The sequence below is a fragment of the Phodopus roborovskii genome, unplaced genomic scaffold, assembly GCF_943737965.1.
Source record: "Phodopus roborovskii unplaced genomic scaffold, PHOROB, whole genome shotgun sequence".
NCBI classification, from domain to species: Eukaryota; Metazoa; Chordata; class Mammalia; order Rodentia; family Cricetidae; genus Phodopus; species Phodopus roborovskii.
In genome coordinates this window covers 23,419,917-23,438,763 of record NW_026126514.1, presented here as the reverse complement: position 1 = coordinate 23,438,763, position 18,847 = coordinate 23,419,917, and the positions used below count along the sequence as shown (strand labels likewise).

General features: G+C 42.8%; 1 protein-coding gene across 1 annotated transcript; it reads left to right on the top strand.

Annotated features, from left to right (window-relative positions):
* Positions 1–17: 17 nt before the first annotated feature.
* On the top strand, positions 18–18,575 carry Sgpp1 (sphingosine-1-phosphate phosphatase 1). Its single transcript, XM_051196008.1, has 3 exons — positions 18–834; positions 11,583–11,672; positions 15,404–18,575. The coding sequence occupies exons 1-3, from the start codon at positions 178–180 to the stop codon at positions 15,953–15,955; spliced, it is 1,299 nt and encodes a 432-aa protein (XP_051051965.1). The 5' UTR covers positions 18–177; the 3' UTR covers positions 15,956–18,575.
* The last annotated feature ends 272 nt before the right edge of the window (positions 18,576–18,847 follow it).

Below are 18,847 nucleotides of genomic sequence, written 5' to 3'. Positions count from 1 at the left end.
CGCGCGGAGCGGGGAGCGCGCCAGGGGAGGGGCGCGCGGGGCGCAGGGCGCGCGCGGCGGCCGCTGCGGCCTGTTGGCGCGGTCGCCGGCAGCCTCGAGCGAGTCGAGCTAGGGGCCGTGGCGGCTGTGACTGGCGGGGAGCGCGTGTCCGGATCAGTTCCCTAGTGGCCCGCGACCATGTCCCTGGGGCAGCGGCTGGCGCTGCTGGCTGTCCGTCTGCAGGAGCCGCAGCGGGTGGCGAGCTTCCAGCGTTTGTGCGGAGTGGAGGCGCCGCTCGGCAAGCCGGCGGAGGGCGAGGATGCCGAGAGCGAGGTTCGCGGGGCGGCGGGGAACCCTCGGCGACGGGGACAGCAGCCGGGCGTGGAGCGCAGCCCTGGCCCCGCCAAGCCCGACTGCTGCGGCGCCCCCAACGGCGTACGCAACGGGCTGGCTTCCGAGCCGGGCCCAACCGGGCCCCGCCGCGCGGGCTCTCTGCGCCGCAACTCGCTGACGGGCGAGGAGGGCGAGCCGGTCAGGGTGAGCAACTGGCCGCTCTACTACCTGTTCTGCTTCGGCACCGAGCTGGGCAATGAGCTCTTCTACATCTTCTTCTTCCCTTTCTGGATCTGGAACCTCGACCCTTTTGTGGGCCGGAGGCTGGTGATCATCTGGGTGCTGGTCATGTACCTGGGCCAGTGCACCAAGGATATCATCCGCTGGCCGCGGCCGGCCTCGCCTCCCGTTGCCAAGCTAGAGGTTTTCTACAACTCAGAGTACAGCATGCCCTCCACGCATGCCATGTCCGGCACCGCCATCCCCATCGCCATGGTCCTGCTCACCTACGGCCGCTGGCAGGTACGCTGCGCCCCTCGGCTCAGACGAGTTCCCAAAGCTCCCTGCGCTTGTTTTAATTTGCCTCTCCTAGTCCTAAACCCCTGCCCAGCGGTTCGCACAGTACCCACAAGCAGGCCTTGTCATAGTTCTAGAAAATTAAGTGATGGAGGAAATCTAGGGACTTAACCACTAAGCTGTATTAATACAGTTAAACATAGTTTCTTAGACACCGCTGCCTCCAGGAAACACTTTCCATGTCGTCGTGCATTTCCTTCAGCTTTGACTGAGTTTTTAAACTTAGTTCCTCTGATGCGTAATGGTGATGCTTTTTCCCTAAAACGAAACACTTAGTAACCAAGACTCAGTCTCACTGCAAAACGTGTTGTTTCCGATGTAAAGTCGTTAGCTTTCTTGCTAGAACAGCAGTGTAATTCCCACACAGGCACATTCCAGCAGTCAAGCATGAGAGTTAAAGAAAAGCCGAAAGGGAATGGAGCAGAGTCTAGGTGAGTTCATTTTTAAAGGATTGACCATTGATTTCTTGAGAGGCAGACTTCACCTCTCTCTCTCCCTCCCTCCCTCCCTCCCTCCCTCCCTCCCTCCCTCCCTCCCTCCCTCTCTCTCTCTCTCTCTCTCTCTCTCACACACATTTGGAGAACCAGTTGCTAATTGCTACACTGTTACTGTGGCGGTAACTGTAACCATGCACGGTTTTTGCAGTAGGAGGAGTTGGGTTGATTATAATTATATATGACAGCAGGAGCAACTTGACCATTAAGGGTTTGTTAATGGTTGTCATTTTTATTTTGCCTGCTTCCTTTGGCTTCCCTATTTTGAGCTCCCTAGGGTGTGCAAGTGATACTTGAATTTAAAAGTCTAATTATCTTTCACATAGAAGCAAACTGTGTTAGACTATTGGCCTTGCTTTATCTTAACTTGTATGTTTTGTTAGTCTTTCGGGCCTAATCTCTAAGAATAAAGTACACAGTTCTGGAGAATCTGGGGAAATTCATTTCCTCTTTTAACCTTTCATCGCACAAAATTGAGAAATGCCAACTGTATTGTAAAACTCCATTATAGGCTTACTTAGCCTATAATGAGTTTCAGTATGGGTAAATCTTATCTGTGAATTCCCCGCCCCTCCCCCCTCTACTGTGCAGTGCATCTCTTTTATAGTAACAGAAAACAGGCATACACCCAGGAAAAATGACGGAATTAGGAGGGGAGACTAACATAGAAAGTTCTTTCCTACTTAATCCCTGGTGATACTTAGTGACATTTAGATTGCAAAGCAGTGCTGACTGTTTTGGGTGAAAAAAAAATCTAAAAATTGAGATTGTTAGTGTGTTTGGCATGTTTTTTTTTTTTTTTTTTTTTTTTTTTTTTTTTTTACGTGCCTATATGCTACTGTTTGCCTTTCTACTGCCTCCTCCCTGAGTAATCTTGCTGTTAATATTGCCATCAAAGAGCAAGAGCTGATGGTTGCATTTTGCTCATCATAGTCAGGACACATGCTAACAGGAAGTCTGAAAATAGTATCGCTGAATTGTTTATGGAGTGTCGCTATCAATATTCTAACATTTCAAGGCCATTTGAATAATCAGCCTAAGCTTATATTCGTGTGTGTGTGTGTGTGTGTGTGTGTGTGTGTGTGTGTGTGTGTGTGTAAGCAGGGTAGTCCTGTAGCACTGGCTGGCCTGGAATAGACTATGTAGATCAGGCTGGCCTCATGGGACCTATGTGCCTGTCTCTGTCTCCCCAGTGCAGAGATTTCACACAACTACTATATTTAATTAAACATTTGTATATCACACAGGCTTTGAAATTGCAGCTAGACAGGGTGATAGAAATCTTCTAGTTTCAAATAGAGCTCTAGCCACCACTGTATGTAAATAGATTTTACTATATTTCGAGCATTTCATACCAGTGTGCTATGTAGCCTGTTGTGACTGGCTTTTTTCACTTAGCATTTTTAAGATTCTTTTAACAGTTTCATACATGAGTATACATATTTTACAGTTCACCTCCCTAGCAGCTTTTTAAAGTTCATATTGTCTATAGGACTTCTTTTTTATTGGTGAACAGTGTTTTGTTAAATGTATGTATGCGTCTACTTATTCTTCTGTCAGTTGGTGGCCATTCAGATGTTTGTTCACTGACTGACTGACTGACTGACTGACTGATTGATTGATTGATTGATTGTGTACCCTAGCCGGCCTGGAACTCAGTATAGAGGATGCCACTCCTAAACCTATAATTTTCTTACATAAGCCTCCCAAGTGCTATGATTACAGGCAGGCATGTGTCACTATGCTTGGGTGGGTTTATTTTTTTAAATGATTTATTTTATTGCATGTGTGTTTACATGTGTGTATGCAGGTGGCATGGCAGTCAGAAAGGGGCATCAGATCCCCTGGAGTTGGAGTTATAGTTTTAGGCATCTATGAACCGTGGTGTTAATAAAGATTCTGGGACCCAAACTCTTGTCCTCTGATAGTGCAATAAGTGCTCTTAACTGCTGAGCCATTTTTTCCAGTGCCATTTTGGTTGTTTTGAGGAATGCTGCTTCTAATAATTTTATACAAGTTTTTGCATTGATGTACACTTTCATTGTTTGTTTGTTTTGAGACAGGGTTTCTCTTTATAGCTTTGTAGACCAGGCTGGCCTACAACTCACAGAGATCCGCCTGCCTCTGCCTCTCAAGTACTGGGATTAAAGGCATGAGCCACACTGCCTCCCCACTCTATAGATAAACATGATAAAAATGTTACAAACCAAAATCATCATCATTCTTATTATTGGTACTAGGAACTGGGCTATTTAATTAACCTTTCATTGGTTTTATTTGAGAAATGAACCTGGTACAATTTTTTTTTTTCATTTATTTGTAATGCCACATCTGTTGCTAGTCAAGTTCAGTGGCGTGTGTGGTTTTGATTCTAGGTTCCTGTCCTATATCACGGGTGAATTTGTCTATTTCTTTGTCAGCCCTATCATCTTACTTCCTTTCATTGTTTAGATCAAACCCTGATACCTAGTCAAGTAAAGTATCTTATCTGCCTACTTTTAGGTTTGTTGTGGCTAATTTGAATCTTTGCTTTCCAATTTATTTTGTTTGTTTCATGGTACTGAGTGTTGAGACTAGGACTTTTGGCTGGGTCCATTTAGTGTTGCACATATGTGTATTTTTTTTTTTTTTCAAGACAGGTTTTCCCTGTGTAGCTTTGGAGCCTGTCCTGGAACTCTCTCTGTAGACCAGGCTGGCCTCGAACTCACAGATTAGCCTGCCTCTACCTCCTGAGTGCTAGGATAAAAGGCACATACCACCAACACCTGGGTTCTCAGGATATGTTTTAAAGTTAACTCTTAAATTGCCACAAAAATGAACTTTATTGAAGTTGCAATGAAATTGTAAGTTAAGTTGAAAAGTATAGAGAGCCATACAATAGTGAATCTTCTGAGCTATGGAAAGGTAGATATACTCATTATTTGTTTTTTAATAGTTCTCAAAGAAGCTTCACTTTTCTTCATATAGGTTAAACACTGAGGTTTATTCCTAGTTACTTCACATGTTTGTTACTGTCATGAATGATATAAAAACACTATACATTCTATTATGTATTGATCTCACCTACCATGTCCTTGTTGAACTTTCTATTAACTTAATAATTTGTACAGAGATTCTCACATGTTCATTACAGAGGAAATCATGCCAACTGAGAGTAATAACAAGTGTATTTCTTTTATTACAATTATATACATCCTCCTTTTGAAGAAAGACCTGCTTTAATCAAGATAATACTTGATTCAACAAATAAAGACTTTTCAATTTGTCATAATTTCTATGCAGTATGACAGGTTCTGCACGCATGAATGTGAGAATAACAAAAATGGTTGTCATGTCAAGTGCAGTAGATTGATATTTTGGGAAAAGTCTTCTGTCTCTAGCCCAGGGAAAGTTCTTGACCTCTGGGGACAGGGAAAGCAACTCTCAGAGAAGGTTGTTTACCAGCTCAAGGGAGAGATAGGAATCTGTCTTGCTATTAGCTCTCCTTAGCACACTGGCCTGCTGCCTGCCTTTGTTGCTTTATTTTAGTTTTGAGTGGTGGTGGAGATTGAACCCAGGGCCTCAAATGCTAAGCATGGACTTTGAACTTTGTACCCCAGTTCTGCTGTCTTTTTGGTTTTTTTTTTTAAATGGCTGTGAAGTATGAATGGATTTTACATGTTTAAAGAATGAAAAAGGAGCCAAAAGACTATTTTATGGCATGAAAATTGTGTGAATCTCAAAATTTTTTTTTTGTCTGTAGGAACTGATCCCATCCATATTTTCCCCCTATTTGTGGCTCTGCTTCTTGATATAAAAATTCAATAGTTGTAACAAATTGGACTGTGTGGTCTATGAAGCATAAATGGCAGACTTTGGCCACCAGGTTATGATAAATCTGGTAGATTTACTTCTGAGATAAGGTCTCACTATATGCTAAAAGTTGGCCTTATAACTCAGAGATCTGCTTGCCTCTGCCTTTGCTGGGATTAAAGGCATATACTACCACATGAATTTGATAAGACATCAACTTAATGGGATCTGTCATTAAGGAGGAAAAAGAGAGAAAGGCGTTTGCCTAAATTTCCTGTTTGGGAAGTATAATTTGTGGAAAGGGGAAACAAAACAAAACAGCAACAGAAAGAAGCACCTTGTATTTCGAAGACTGCTGCAGGGTCACCAAGGAGCTAGAGGCAGCTCTCTCCATGAAAGATAGGACACACAATGAGAAGAAGGCAGGGCCCAGCAAAATACCTTTTAAGATACCAGTATTTAAGGACTCCATAAAATGAGCGTCAAAGCTGGATGCAGGGGCTGGAAAAATGCCCCCCCCCAGTCAAGGGCTCATACTGCTCTTCCAGAGGCCCCAACATTTCCCTTCTCCTCCAATGGGTAGTTCACAATCACCTCTAACTCCAGCTCCAGGGCATCTGGCGCCCTCTTCTGGTTCCCAAGAGTACTTGTACCCAGTGCATATACTTTTCAGGCATCCTATATTTAAAAAATAAACCTTAAATACCCTGCTTGGCATGATGGTGTAAGCAATAACAAGACAGGCAAGCAGATCCCTGGAACTCCTTGGCCAGCCTGTATCCCCGTTTGTGAGCGACAGACCAGTGAGAACTGTATTTCAACAAAACATAGATGGCTGTCCAGAAGAACATCCAAGGTTGTCCTCTAGGCCTCTGCTTGTAGATATACATGGATACATACATGAGAGGGGGAGGGGTAGAGAAGAGAGACAGGGGGATCTCAACATATTTATTTATTTATTTATTTACTTATTTTGAGACAGGGTTTCTCTGTGGTTTTAGGAGGCTGTCTTGGAACTAGCTCTTGTAGACCAGGCTGGCCTCAAACTCACAGAGATCTGCCTGCCTCTGCCTCCTGACTACTGGAACTAAAGGCGTGTACCACTACCGCCCGCTGAGATCTCAACATTCAAATAGTAGATAAAGAAAAGAATCTAAGTAGCCCTGTGAGAGATATCTTAGGGAGTACATGTTTAAGAGCACTTGCTATATTATATGATCATGAAGACCACAGTTTGGATCCTAGCACTCATAACAGGCTGGGTATCCTGAGCATACCTGTAACTCCAAACTCCCGGTTTTGCTGGCTTTCACCTTGGCTGAGAAAAACATGAGCCCCAGGTTCAGGGAGAGATCCTGCCTCAAAGAACGAGCAGGGAGTGATAGAGGGTTATGATACCTTCTTTTGCTCTCCATATGCACATATAGGCACTTGTCTCCATACAGATAAATTCTGTCTCTCACATATAAATAAATAAAGTTGGGCAGTGGTGGTGCATGCCTTTAATCTCAGCACTCAGGAGGCAGAGGCAGGAGGATCTCTGTGAGTGCAAGGCCAGCCTGGCCTGCAGATCAGGTTTCAGGACAGCCTCCAAAAACCACAGAGAAACTGTCTTGAAAAACAAAACAAAACAAAAACAAACAAAAAACAAGTAAAGTCTCTTTTTTAAAAGATATCTTAGAAATATCTAAAGTGAGGTAGGCTTGTAGTGTGTGTCTTTAATTCTAGCCCTTGAAGGCAGAAACAAGCTGATCTCAGTGATTTTAAGGCCAACCTAGACTATATGCCTGGTTCCAGGCCAACCATGGCTGCATAAGGGAGTCCCTTTCTCAAAAAAGCACAGAAAGAAAAGTATGTGAGATGTGTGTAACTATGTGTGTACATGCATGTATATGAAGGGTTCTCATAACAAATGCATCTGGATTAGGTTGGGCACAAAGAGGAAGTTGATTTGTGAGATATTTGGGGCATTTTGTAGAAACCAAGATCCAGGAAGTGCTGCTGGGCCCCTGGAGGGGTTGGGGCCAGGCTGTGGAACAAGACACTGCCTGAGAGCCCACTCTACACCTTCTGCCCTGCTCCTCGGTGCCCTTCAGTGCCTGGGCTTGCACTTCACTATCTACAAGTTCTGTCAGAAAGCAGAGACTGTCTTCAGCTGCTCGCTCTGCCTGGGCAGGGCTAAGCGACCACATTAGACTCAAATATTGATGGTAAGAGGAGTGTGTGAGCGTGCCTCTAGGGCCACACCGTGGGTGTGCATGGCACAGTTAGACGAGATGGCACCATAAGCAGAATGTGCCACAGACAAAGCCAGAAGTGAAAGTAAGAGAGCTCGTGTACTGGAGGAGCCTCGAGCAACTGGTAAATTCAGCTCAGGCCCTGCAACTCCCAGGCTTGCAGAGACTAAGGAAAGATGGCTAACTGCTGACACGTCTGCTTCCTTATGATTTGGAAATGGTTGGGGCCATATCGTATAGCAAGTTCATTATCCTGTATTTAATACAATTAAGACCTCATTATATGGTGTGTGTGTGTGTGTGTGTGTGTGGTTTGTCTAGACACGGTTTCTCTATGTAACAGCCCTAGCTGTTCTGGAACTTGCTCTGCAGACCAGGCTGGCCTTGAACTCAGAGATCTGCCTGCCTCTGCCTCCTGAGTGCTGGGATCAAAGACATGTGCCCCTACTGCCCTGCAGAGCTTGCTGTTTTTTAATATTAAGTGTGACACTTGGCTTCATGTCATTTTTGCTTCATCACCATGTACAGATTTTTGACCAGTGATCTAGATGCTTTTGCAAAGGAATTTTTTAGGTAAAGTTAACATTTTTATTTCTAGTAAGCTTTCACTAAAGCAGGTTACATTGCTATTGGTAATAGTGGTAGTATATTTTCTGTCAAGGCTCACTTTGTAGCCCAGGCTAACCTCAAACTTACAAGAGGCCCACCTGCTGCTTCTTTCTAAGAGCTAGGGTTAAAGGTTGGTGCCACCACTGCCCAGGTATTTATTGTTTATTGTTTGTTTTTAAGACAGGGTTTCTCTGTGTAGCTCTGGCTGTCATAGAACTATAAACCGGGCTAGCCTCAAACTCAGAAATCTGCCTGCCTCAACTGAGATTAAAGGTGTGTGCCACCACTGCCTGGTTTGTTTTTATTTTTTAAATTTGTTATTATTATTGCACTTTTTTTTTTTTACATAACTTTATATGTCTTTCTACATAACTTTGGCTGTGCTGGCACTCACTATGTAAACCAATCTGGCCCTGAACTCACAGAGATCTAATTGCCTTGTCTCCTAAGTTCTGGGATGAAAGGCATATGTCACTACACCTAGCTAAAAAACTGTTTAAGCGTTTATTTATTATGTGTATATGCATGTGCACTAATATGTGTCTGTAGGTGTCAGTTTTCTCCATCTGTGGGTTCCAGGTATTGAACTCAGGAAGTCAGGCTTGCCCTTGGAAAGAGAATTTTGCCACCAGACTCCTTCAGATTTGAGGCACATCTCATTTCTTCTTTGGACCACCATCCCATGGGTTTGGGGCTTATGAGCCCCCACAATGGCTTGAGCTAGCTCCTCGACATAAATCTCTCTATATATGATATCCAGACATCCTCTGTAGGTTATTTCCCTGGAGCATCATGGCTGAAGCAAGTCATAAAACTGTTTAATTCCTACACAGTGCTGTAGAATGAACCAGACCTCACATATGCTAGGCAAGCACTCTACCACTGAGATACCTGTGCTCCCCCCTTTTTAAAATTTTTTCCCTTTTTATTTAAGATCTTTTCTTGCTAATTTACTTTCGTTTAATCTACTTTAAGTAGACCAGACTTACTTTAACTATGTAATCCTCCTGCACCGGCTTCCCATGCAAAATGTTTTTATGTTCCTAAAAGGTGGATTTTACACTGTAGACTTATTACTGTCCTAAATATTAGTTACCTCCATTTAGATAGGAGGAGCCTGAGATGCAAGGATATTATGTGACCACCCCAGAGTCTAGTGCTGAAGACACAGACACAGTCAGCCTAGCTTACAGCCCTGTCTATCTATCAGGTGGACCTATCTTTTCTGGGTTAACTTGTACCTGGTCAGGTAAGGATGTGTATGCTGGTCCCTGCACCTGGGAAGAGGAAAATTCAGAAGCTTTCCACTGCCTTGTGTTCTGGAGAGCCCAAAGCCTGTCTCAGGAAAAAAAAAAAAAAAAAAAAGGAGAAGAAGAAGAAGAAGAAGAAAAAGAAAATGCAGCCTTTATGTGGAAGGAAGAGACAGTCCTGGGCTGTGCCGTATAGCTGGTGTCTTTCCAAGCTAGGGTTCTCTGAGATACCCTGTGGCTTTGCTGTAGCCGTTTCCTCTTCCAATGCAATTTAAGTTGGTCTTTGTGGTTCACATTTGAGACTTCCAATACATGCATTTTGTAATGGCAGGCAGTAGGTCTGCGTCTGTGACCAGTGAGTGCTGTAGACACTGTTCCCACATAGAAACAAAGATAGTGAGCCCCTCTGTGTCTTCCAAGTCTGCAGCATTGTGTGGTGTAAACCATCTTGTGAGTGTTTTGATTTGTGACTCCTTACCCACAGTTCTGTCCTTAGTGTAGACTCCTAGAATTGCCCAGTCACTGTGTATGAGCATGTATATTGTGCATGGGCTCTCACACACTGACATGCTTTCCTTTCCACACAGACCACAACTCTCATTAGCGGGGTGCAAGAACAAGAGAAGTCTGTTCTTAATGTGCCACCATTGCCCTGTTGTGTGATAGGCTGGGCACTTACTAAAATTCACAACAGGTTTTCTTCTTGCTGTCTTTGTCCCATACTGTGATTATTCTCAACTAATTAAATTGTACTTAAAGGGGTTGGAGTGCAATTCATTGATAGAACACTTCATGGCCCTCAGCCATTAGTTCAATCCCTGATGTCTCAAAAAAAAAAAAAAAAAAAAAAAGAATAATTATTTTTAGAGACAGCTTTTGAAATTGCTTTAATTGAAAGTCATTTCATTGGCTCTTTTTGCTCCCTCCCATGGAAGGCACCACAGTGTACCAGACAGTTCTGATCATGTGTGATAAGCAGTCAGGAAAGCGTATCAGGCTGAATAAAACCATTCCGCAGAATAACTGAAGGAAATGTTGACATGGGTTTCCTTGTTATCAAGGCCGTGCAATGAAAAAGTTAACAGTGCTGTGAGATTAAAAGTACCTAAACCAGGCTGGCAGCGCACGCCTGTAATTCCAGTACTCGGTATCTGTCCGTACAGAGTGAGTCTGAGACTGTTCTGGGCTGAATGAGACCCTGTCTCAAGAAAACAAAACCAGCTAACAAATGCATCTGGGAGAGCCAGTGTGGTGGCACATGTCCTGGCCAGGGCAAGGCCCTGGGTTCTTTCCGTCCCTAGTACCATAAGGAAAATATAATTTGTTGGGCATATATTTGTATGCACTTGGAAAATGTAAAGCACTTAATAGTTTGTACTTTTGTTGTGGCCCCCACCCCCTCCTCCTCCACTCTTTTTATAGACAGGCTCTCACTACGTAGCCCAGGCTGGCATCAAACTTCAGCAATCCTCCTGCCTCAGCCTTTTGAGTGCTGAAATTCAACCTCTTTGCACTCTACTCCTCCATCCACTGTTTGTCTTCAGTTTCACTTAGGAACTTGAAGTCATCAGGCCCACCCTACCCAAATACGCTCTCCGCAGGTTACCTGTGGTTTCCACTCATCCTGTTTTCCCTCTAAACACAGGCCCAAAGCCAGCTCTTCCCACCGAGTCCAAGAGCAGCCCGCCAATCACAGAGCCCTGGCTGGCCTGCAGCTCACTATGTAGGCCAGGTTGGCCTCAGACTCCTGCCTCCCTGGTGCTAAAATTGAAGGCGTGTGTCACCATACTTGGTTCCCACCAAAATTCTTCTCAATGGGATTGCCATTTGAAATCTAACGGAAAGCACAGAAGGAGAAAGGGAATTACAAAGTGTTCCTCTCCAACAGGAAGGGAAAACATAATTGCAGATTGCAAATGGCAGCTACTCCTGGGTGGGAGAGAGTGAGAGTGCCAGTCTTCCTCCCGGAAGCCAGAGCTCATGGAGACCGAATAGGGTGGTGGTCTAGAGCTCCTTCACCTTGATTACAGTGCCTCCCACCTGTCCTTCTGGAGCATGGGCAGCAACCAGGTCTGGACAGTCAACCAGACTAAGCCACTTCCCACTAAGGGATGGAGCAACAGGAGCCTTCATTGACTAAGTCATCCTTGCTAAAGCATTAACGTCTGTTGTGTGCCAGCCTAGTCAGGCACTGGGAAGATAAAGGGAAGTAGAAAGCCTACAGTTCTTGATAGGGTTTTATAGCATGGTGATTTTTGTTTTAATTTGCTTGTTTGTATTTGCCTAACTTCATTTCATTTTCTCTCCTCTAGTACCCTCTTATATATGGGCTGATTCTCATTCCCTGCTGGAGTTCTCTGGTTTGCCTAAGTAGAGTCTACATGGGAATGCACTCCATCCTGGTAAGAAAAGAGGGTGTCTATCCTTAATATCTCCTTTTTCTGACAGTGGCAGGAAACTTTGCAAACTTAAGTCAAATAATTATATGATCTGTTGTCACACAGACAAAGCAAAAGTAGCTTGGCAAGGCAGTTTATTTTTGTAAAGAGGGTTCGCCAGAACCCAAACCAGCTACTGACCACTTGGCTTCTTTTCTGACACAGGTGTCTTTTCTTCACTGGCTGGGGCACAATCTCAGTCCTTCTGGATGGGCTAGTCTTAAAATAGGTTCAAAGAAAATGAAGGAAATTGGTGAAGGGGTCAGCCCCTCCAGGCCATCAAGTTTCAAGAATGGGGGAAGGGCTCCGTGTAGACAAGAATTGTACTGGGCGTGGGGAATTAAAAGATTTACATGAAATTCTTACTAGGAGAGAGAGGTTAAGGGAATGTTGGCTCTTGATGAGCAAGCAACTTTAGATAGTGCAGGAAATAACATTTCTCACAAAATCCAAATGAGAAAATAGTTTGTAACAATTCCCCATTTTGCAAAACTATCAGACCTGTGACGCCCTTGATTTCACCTTTCCCTCCGGTGCTGAGTGAGCGTTCCAGAGACGTGAGGAATGTGTAGCCTTTGGGGAGAGGCGTCTCCCCTCTCTTGCCTGCTCTGCTGTCCCATGTTCTACACTCGGTGCAGATGTTCCTTGCAGCCTTTCTTACCTTTCCCTTCTCTTCCCCAGGAGTGGTCAGGTGCCTCTTCCCTTCCGCCTAAACTGGAACTGCCTCTGCCTGTCTGTCTGTCACCCCACGGTGGACTATAAGTTCTTCAGATCTTACCTGTGGGCTTTGTCTCTCCACCCTCAGCATTACATAAGACATTCTAGGGATTTCTTGCATATTAGCTTGTAAATGGAGGATCAAAAAAAGATGGCAAAAGTGAACTAATTAATGAAATCCTAAATTTTCTGATGGGTTATACAGATTTTTGTTGTTGTTGTTATTTTTAGAATGTTTTATTTTAGGGCTCTACTTGGTGCTGCAAACCTGCGATAACGGGGCCTAAAGATGAGGGAGACTGGGGGGGGGGGAACAGAGTGGCTCAGGGCTTTAATCCCCAGCATTGAGGAGGCAGAGGCAGGTGGATCTCTGAGTTCGAAGCCAGCCTGGTCTACAAAGCCAGGCGTGTTACACAGAGAAACTGTATCTGGAAAAACAAACAAAGAAAAAGAAAGAGACTGAAGTCTCGGGCAATAGCCAACTTCATTCAGAGGGTTAGGAAAGGTCAAGTTCAAACTGTGGATAATGGCAAGGACAAGCTACATGTGGCCAAACATGTTTCTCCATAGGGACATATGAATGGAAACAGCTGAAGTAAACTCACTCTTACACGCTACACCTGGGAGGAACACGAAAACACATTCCAAGAGCAATTTGGTGTTTTGAAGAAACTGAGGTCCCAGGACTCTTATATTCTCACAAGCACTTAGTATTCTCACATGACTTCATGTTGGGCCTTGTTGACACGGCTCTACTTAAAGAAACATCTCACTGGCTTATTTCACAGCTATAGAAATACTGCTATTCCCACCACTCTACCTGTTTATAATCAGACTACACTTTTTTTTTTTTTTGAGAGACAGGGTTTCTTTGTGTAGCCCTGGTTATCCTGGAATTAGCTCTGTAAATCAGACTGACCTTAAACTCACAGAGATCCACGCCTTTGCCTCCAAGTGCTGGGACTAAAGGTGTGTGCCATCACCACCTGGCTAGGAACTGAAGCTGGGTCCTGTGCAAGAACATTCTCTTAACCACTTCAACATTTCCACTTTTCCATTCATGAATTGGCAGGCCTAATACTTTATGTATTTCATTTTACTTTATTTTGTTTTTGTTTGTTTCAGTACCAAGGATTAAACCTAGGGACCTCACAAGTAGCCAGGTCAGCCAAGAATTTTTTTAAGACAGCACTCAGACAGGTTGCCCCAGCTGATCTTGAACAACTCCTGTAGCTACAGCTGGCCTTGAACAGTCAGACCTCTACCTTAGCTTACTTAGTCCACCCAAACAGTTGGAACCCTAAGTTGTTTAATTGCTCAGTGACCAGTTTGCCCACAAAGAATATGTAATTTGTCTTATTACAAATAGATATAGGAAGCCAAGTGGTGGAGGCTCATGCCTTTAATTCCAGCACCCTAGAGGCAGAGGTGGAAGGATCTCTGTGAGTTCAAGGCCAGCCTGGTCACTGAGTGAGTTCCAGAACAGCCAAGGCTACACAGAGAAACCTTGTCTGGAAAAAACAAAACAAAAACAGAAGAAAGAGAGAGGGAGGGAGGGAGGGCAGGAAGAAAGGAGTAAGTAAGTACTTATTCAACACCCAACATATTTTGTTATAGATATGAGTCAAAGAATAAACACGTTGTTTTTAATAGGTACTTTCCTAGTCCTCAAAAACATAAAGATTAGTATATGTTCTTTTTTTAATTCTTTTCAGGCATTACCAAACATAACTTTCACATTTAAATTTCCTTTTTTAAAAAAGATTTTATTTATTATGTATACAGTTATCTTCATGCATGCTTGCACACCAGAAGAAGGCTCCAGATCTCATTATAGGTAGTTGTGAGCCACCATGTTGTTAGTAATTGAACTCAGGTCCTCTGGAAGAGCAGCCAGTGTTCTTAACTGCTGAGCCATCTCTTCAGCTCCCACATTTCAGTTTCTTAAAACTTTTTTTTTGTAAAGGTTTATTTGTGTTGGGGTGGTGCTGGAAACTGAACCTAGGTCCTCTGGAAGAGCTGTAAGTGCTCTTGACCACTGAGCCATGTCTCCAGCCCTTGTTTGTTTTAAACCTGTTTTTTTTTTTTTTTTGGATATGGAGTCTTGCTGTAGTGCTCTGGGTGGCCTATAATTCTCTATGTAGCTCAAACTAGCCTCCAACTCACAGTTTAAAAAAAAATAGAAAACACACACAAAACTATTAGAAGACAGAAGACTTTGATTCTAGTCTTAATGTCACAGCTACCTAAAATTGTAATATTTATGTTTTCTTACTAATATTGTTATTTCTAGTCTTCCCTCCAAAGCATAAACTTCATGACTGCATACAGCATCATTTGTTTAAATAATATAGTCTTTTTTTCTGCATGCATGTAAACATCACAATAGCAAACATATTGTACATATTGACTATGAATGTACATACATTGTACATGTAGTTAATGAAAGAGTAGAACTAGAAAAACTGTCCTTTATTAGTAAGTCCTTTCTAATGGCCAGGCTGTTCTGGGGCACACCTTTAATCCTAACACTTGGGAGATAGAGGCAGGCAAATCTCTGAGTTTGAAGCCAACCTGGAACAGTGAGTTCCAGAACAGCTACGGCTACACAGAGAAACCCTATCTCAAACAAACAAATAGAATCCTTTTTATCATAAACAATTTTAGGGCAATGTTTTTTTAAACATTTTATTCTGTTTTGATTTTTAGACAGGGTTTTGTATAACCCTTGAACTTCTGATCTCCTGCCTCTACTTCCCAAGTGCTAGGATTATGGGTAGGCACTACTATGCCTGAGTTCCGCAGTCCTGGGGATCAAGCCTAAGCTTCTTGCATGCTAGGCAAACACTCTACCCACTGGACTACATCCCAGCCCAAGTTTGAGTATGATGATTGATTCTGTGGACTGTTTGTAAGGTTTATTTTTAAGTTAAACACCCAAAATGGCATTATACTAACTGTATTTTTATCTTTTCTAGGATGTTATCGCTGGGTTCCTGTATACCATTTTAATCTTACTTATCTTCTACCCACTTGTGGACCTGATTGACAACTTCAATCAAACTTACAAATATGCTCCGTTCATCATCATCGGTCTCCACTTAGTTTTGGGCATCTTTTCTTTCACTCTTGACACCTGGAGCACATCCCGAGGAGACACGGCTGAGATTCTGGGAAGTGGTGCTGGAATCGCATGTGGTTCTCATGCTACTTATAACCTGGGCCTATTATTAGACCCTTCTCCACACACGTTCCCCTTAGCCAGCCCCCCACTTACTGTAACTCTGTTTGGAAAAGCCATATTACGGGTCGTCATAGGAATGCTGTTTGTACTGATCGTAAGAGATATAATGAAGAAGATCACCATTCCTTTAGCCTGTAAACTCTTCAGTATCCCATGTGATGATATGCGTCAAGCCAGGCAGCACATGGAGGTAGAGCTTCCATACCGGTACATAACCTACGGGATGGTTGGTTTCTCCATCACATTTTTGGTTCCCTACGTATTTTCCTTTATTGGTATCTCTTGATGGAGAAATAGTGTTTATTATAAGAAAGGAGGCTACCAGTTATATCTAAAACTATTCTCCAGGTAAAACTCAGATCAGAGGCTTTTGCAAGAATTTAACTTAAATAAGTAAATTCTGCGGTCAGTGCATTTGATCATTGCACATCCAGATGTTTTAGGTGGGCTGAGCTCCTTCAGTACTAGGAAGTGGTGTGCCCGTTTAGAATGTTCACAAAATGTCTGGAGAGTTCTGTGCTGTTACAAATTGTAGTTATATATAATATATATTAAGGTATACAGTGTGCAAATGTGTATCTAGTATATATATATTATATATATATTTTATATATATATGTAATTATTTGTCTAAGAACTGTGGGGTGTATTGGAAAATCAATAATGATATGCAGTTGTGCCCGCGTTTTTGGAATTAATGCAGGCATGTTGTTATTAACAGATAGGTTTAATGTCTATTTCCTATGAGAGCCATTTCCTAGTTGAATTGATAAATACCAGACAGATTCCATATGCTACCACATACTGATTTACTGCCTCTTTTTACACTGCCATCCCCTTTCATGTTATCCATGATGTTGAACATGGGAGGCATTTTTAATGGACCACGTTTTTTGGAAAAGTTTATATTTTGGATGTCTTTTTTTTTTTCTTTTTTCTTTCCTGCAGCTACCATAGGTGACTTGGTGACTTTTATTTGTGAAGCTCCCAGGCACACCCTAGACACACAATACAAAGGAAAGCAGGAGATGGCCACACAGTCACTAAGGGAAGTCACAAGGCATCTCCTACCCAGTTCAATCCCCATTACACAGGTTCTCTCCTGCTGCAGAAAACCCCTGAAGAGCAAGCAGCCCAACATGTAGCTTAGGCATTAGGGAACCTGCCCTCCCCTCCCCAGGATGAAGAACAGGTCTGGGCCAGCCAAAGTGCTTCTCTGGGTACAAGAGGCAGGGCACCCCAGGCAGTTCCCACTCCTGGGCTATTTGGGGTTGGCCCCTGGCTCCTCTTTTGGGCTGAGGCTGGAGTTTCACTTTTCAATGATAGCCCCACCTGACCGTTCCTTAGGCACAATGGAGACAGCAGGCCACAGTAGCTCCCCAGGCTTTAGTGGGACAGAAAGGCAGGGTAGGCAGGACAGCCAACAGAGCCTATGGCTAAGTTTGCAGTATGTTTAATAACAGCAGCTTTCAGCCCCTTTCCCTGGGCATCATTCCCCACAGTGGACCTGGGTTAGTCCAGCAAGGAGAGATGGTCATCTGCAATCCAGACAGGAAGTAGATACCTACACACACCACACTGACACACATATGTACTCAGGGGACCAACAGGACATAAGGCAAAGACCCTCCCCTGCCTCTGGTCTGTTTTTTGGATTTCTTTCTTTCTTTCTTTTTTTTTTTTTTTTTTTTAATGTTCTGTACACTGTGTTGAATGTACTTTTTTCCCCCTCAATTGTTTTGGTCATCAGTTTAATAATTCAGGTACTGAATTTGATTGTTGCTAACTGTGCCTTTCTTTTGCTGGGTTAAGAGACACCATGTATACTGTGATGTAAAAGTGAGACTCTAATTCTACCTTAAGCTACATAATCAGGCAAATGTTTTAGAAATATATATGTCAACCTAACAGAGATAGAAGCAAATGACCCATAACTCTTTAGTCTTTTTTTTAGGAAGAAATGTGGAATAGTTAAATTTTCTCACTAATTTATTGGGAAGCTAAAAGGATAAGTATTTCCATTTTTGTAGGCATTTTTCTGCGTGTTATAGGAACAATATATATCTTATGTACATCATCTCGATTGTTTATAGTACAGGCAAATATTTCCAGTGAGAGGAAATATAATTGAGGTTTATAGATGAGACAGTGTACACCCTTTCTATGTAAACAAGCCATTTTTCTAAATTATTTGAAAAGGATGATTGGATTTCCCACTGTTAACTTTGAACACCAACTCACTAGCAACCTAAGGTAGACTCTAAAATCCAAGCATGATGTATCAGTAGTTTAGGCTCTATTCTTTTCCCAGCTTATTATTTTTACAGTGGGAGACCTTTTTTTTATGTCTGCCTTTATATTTTGAAGTGTGACTATAATTAGGCTAACATTACATTTATTTATAGTGAGCTTTTCATAAAGAAGAGAACTAACTTTCTGTATAAATGAGCATCAGGTATGGAGCTAACGACTTCAGTGCAATATCTCCTGTTACTCAGAAGGAAATGTTTCTATTTTGGACAACATAAATATTTGAGCTCATATTTTTATAATCCTGATTGAAAACTTAGGGGCCTGGTAATTTTTACCCAAACGGAATCTGATCAACTTAAGCCAGTAAATTTGGGTCCTTTGGCTGCCAGGAGAAGAAAGAAGGTGCTTAGGAAACCGTCGGTACGCTGGAAGCCAGGAAGCTTCCCCAAAAGGTGTGCTTAGTGCATTGAATAAAAGGAGGGGTCCCACATTTTGGGTCTACTACCCTATTAATTTTTTTTTTTTTTGTGTGTGTGTGTGTAGCTTATAAAGAATTTGAAAATACTCTATTTGTGTTTTGTTATTTTTTGTTTGTTTGATGACAGCTCTATGCTAAATGTATTTTAAAATAAAAGCCAAATTCCAGATTGAAAGGACCTCCGTTTGTTTGCCTCTTGTGTACTTGTCTTTTTGGGGTTGCTGAGGGGAGTTGGTTTGAGACAGGGTTTCTCTGTGTAGCCCTGGCTGTCCTGAAACTCTGTAGGCCAGACTGGCCTAGAACTCACAGAGCTCCACCTGCCTCTGCCTCCTGAGTGCTGGGATTAAAGTTGTGTACCACCATGCCTACTATTGAGTGTCTGTATTAACTGGTGAGATTTTAAATAATATTTCTAGGTTTTCATCCTAGCAGTCTTTCCCCTAAAGG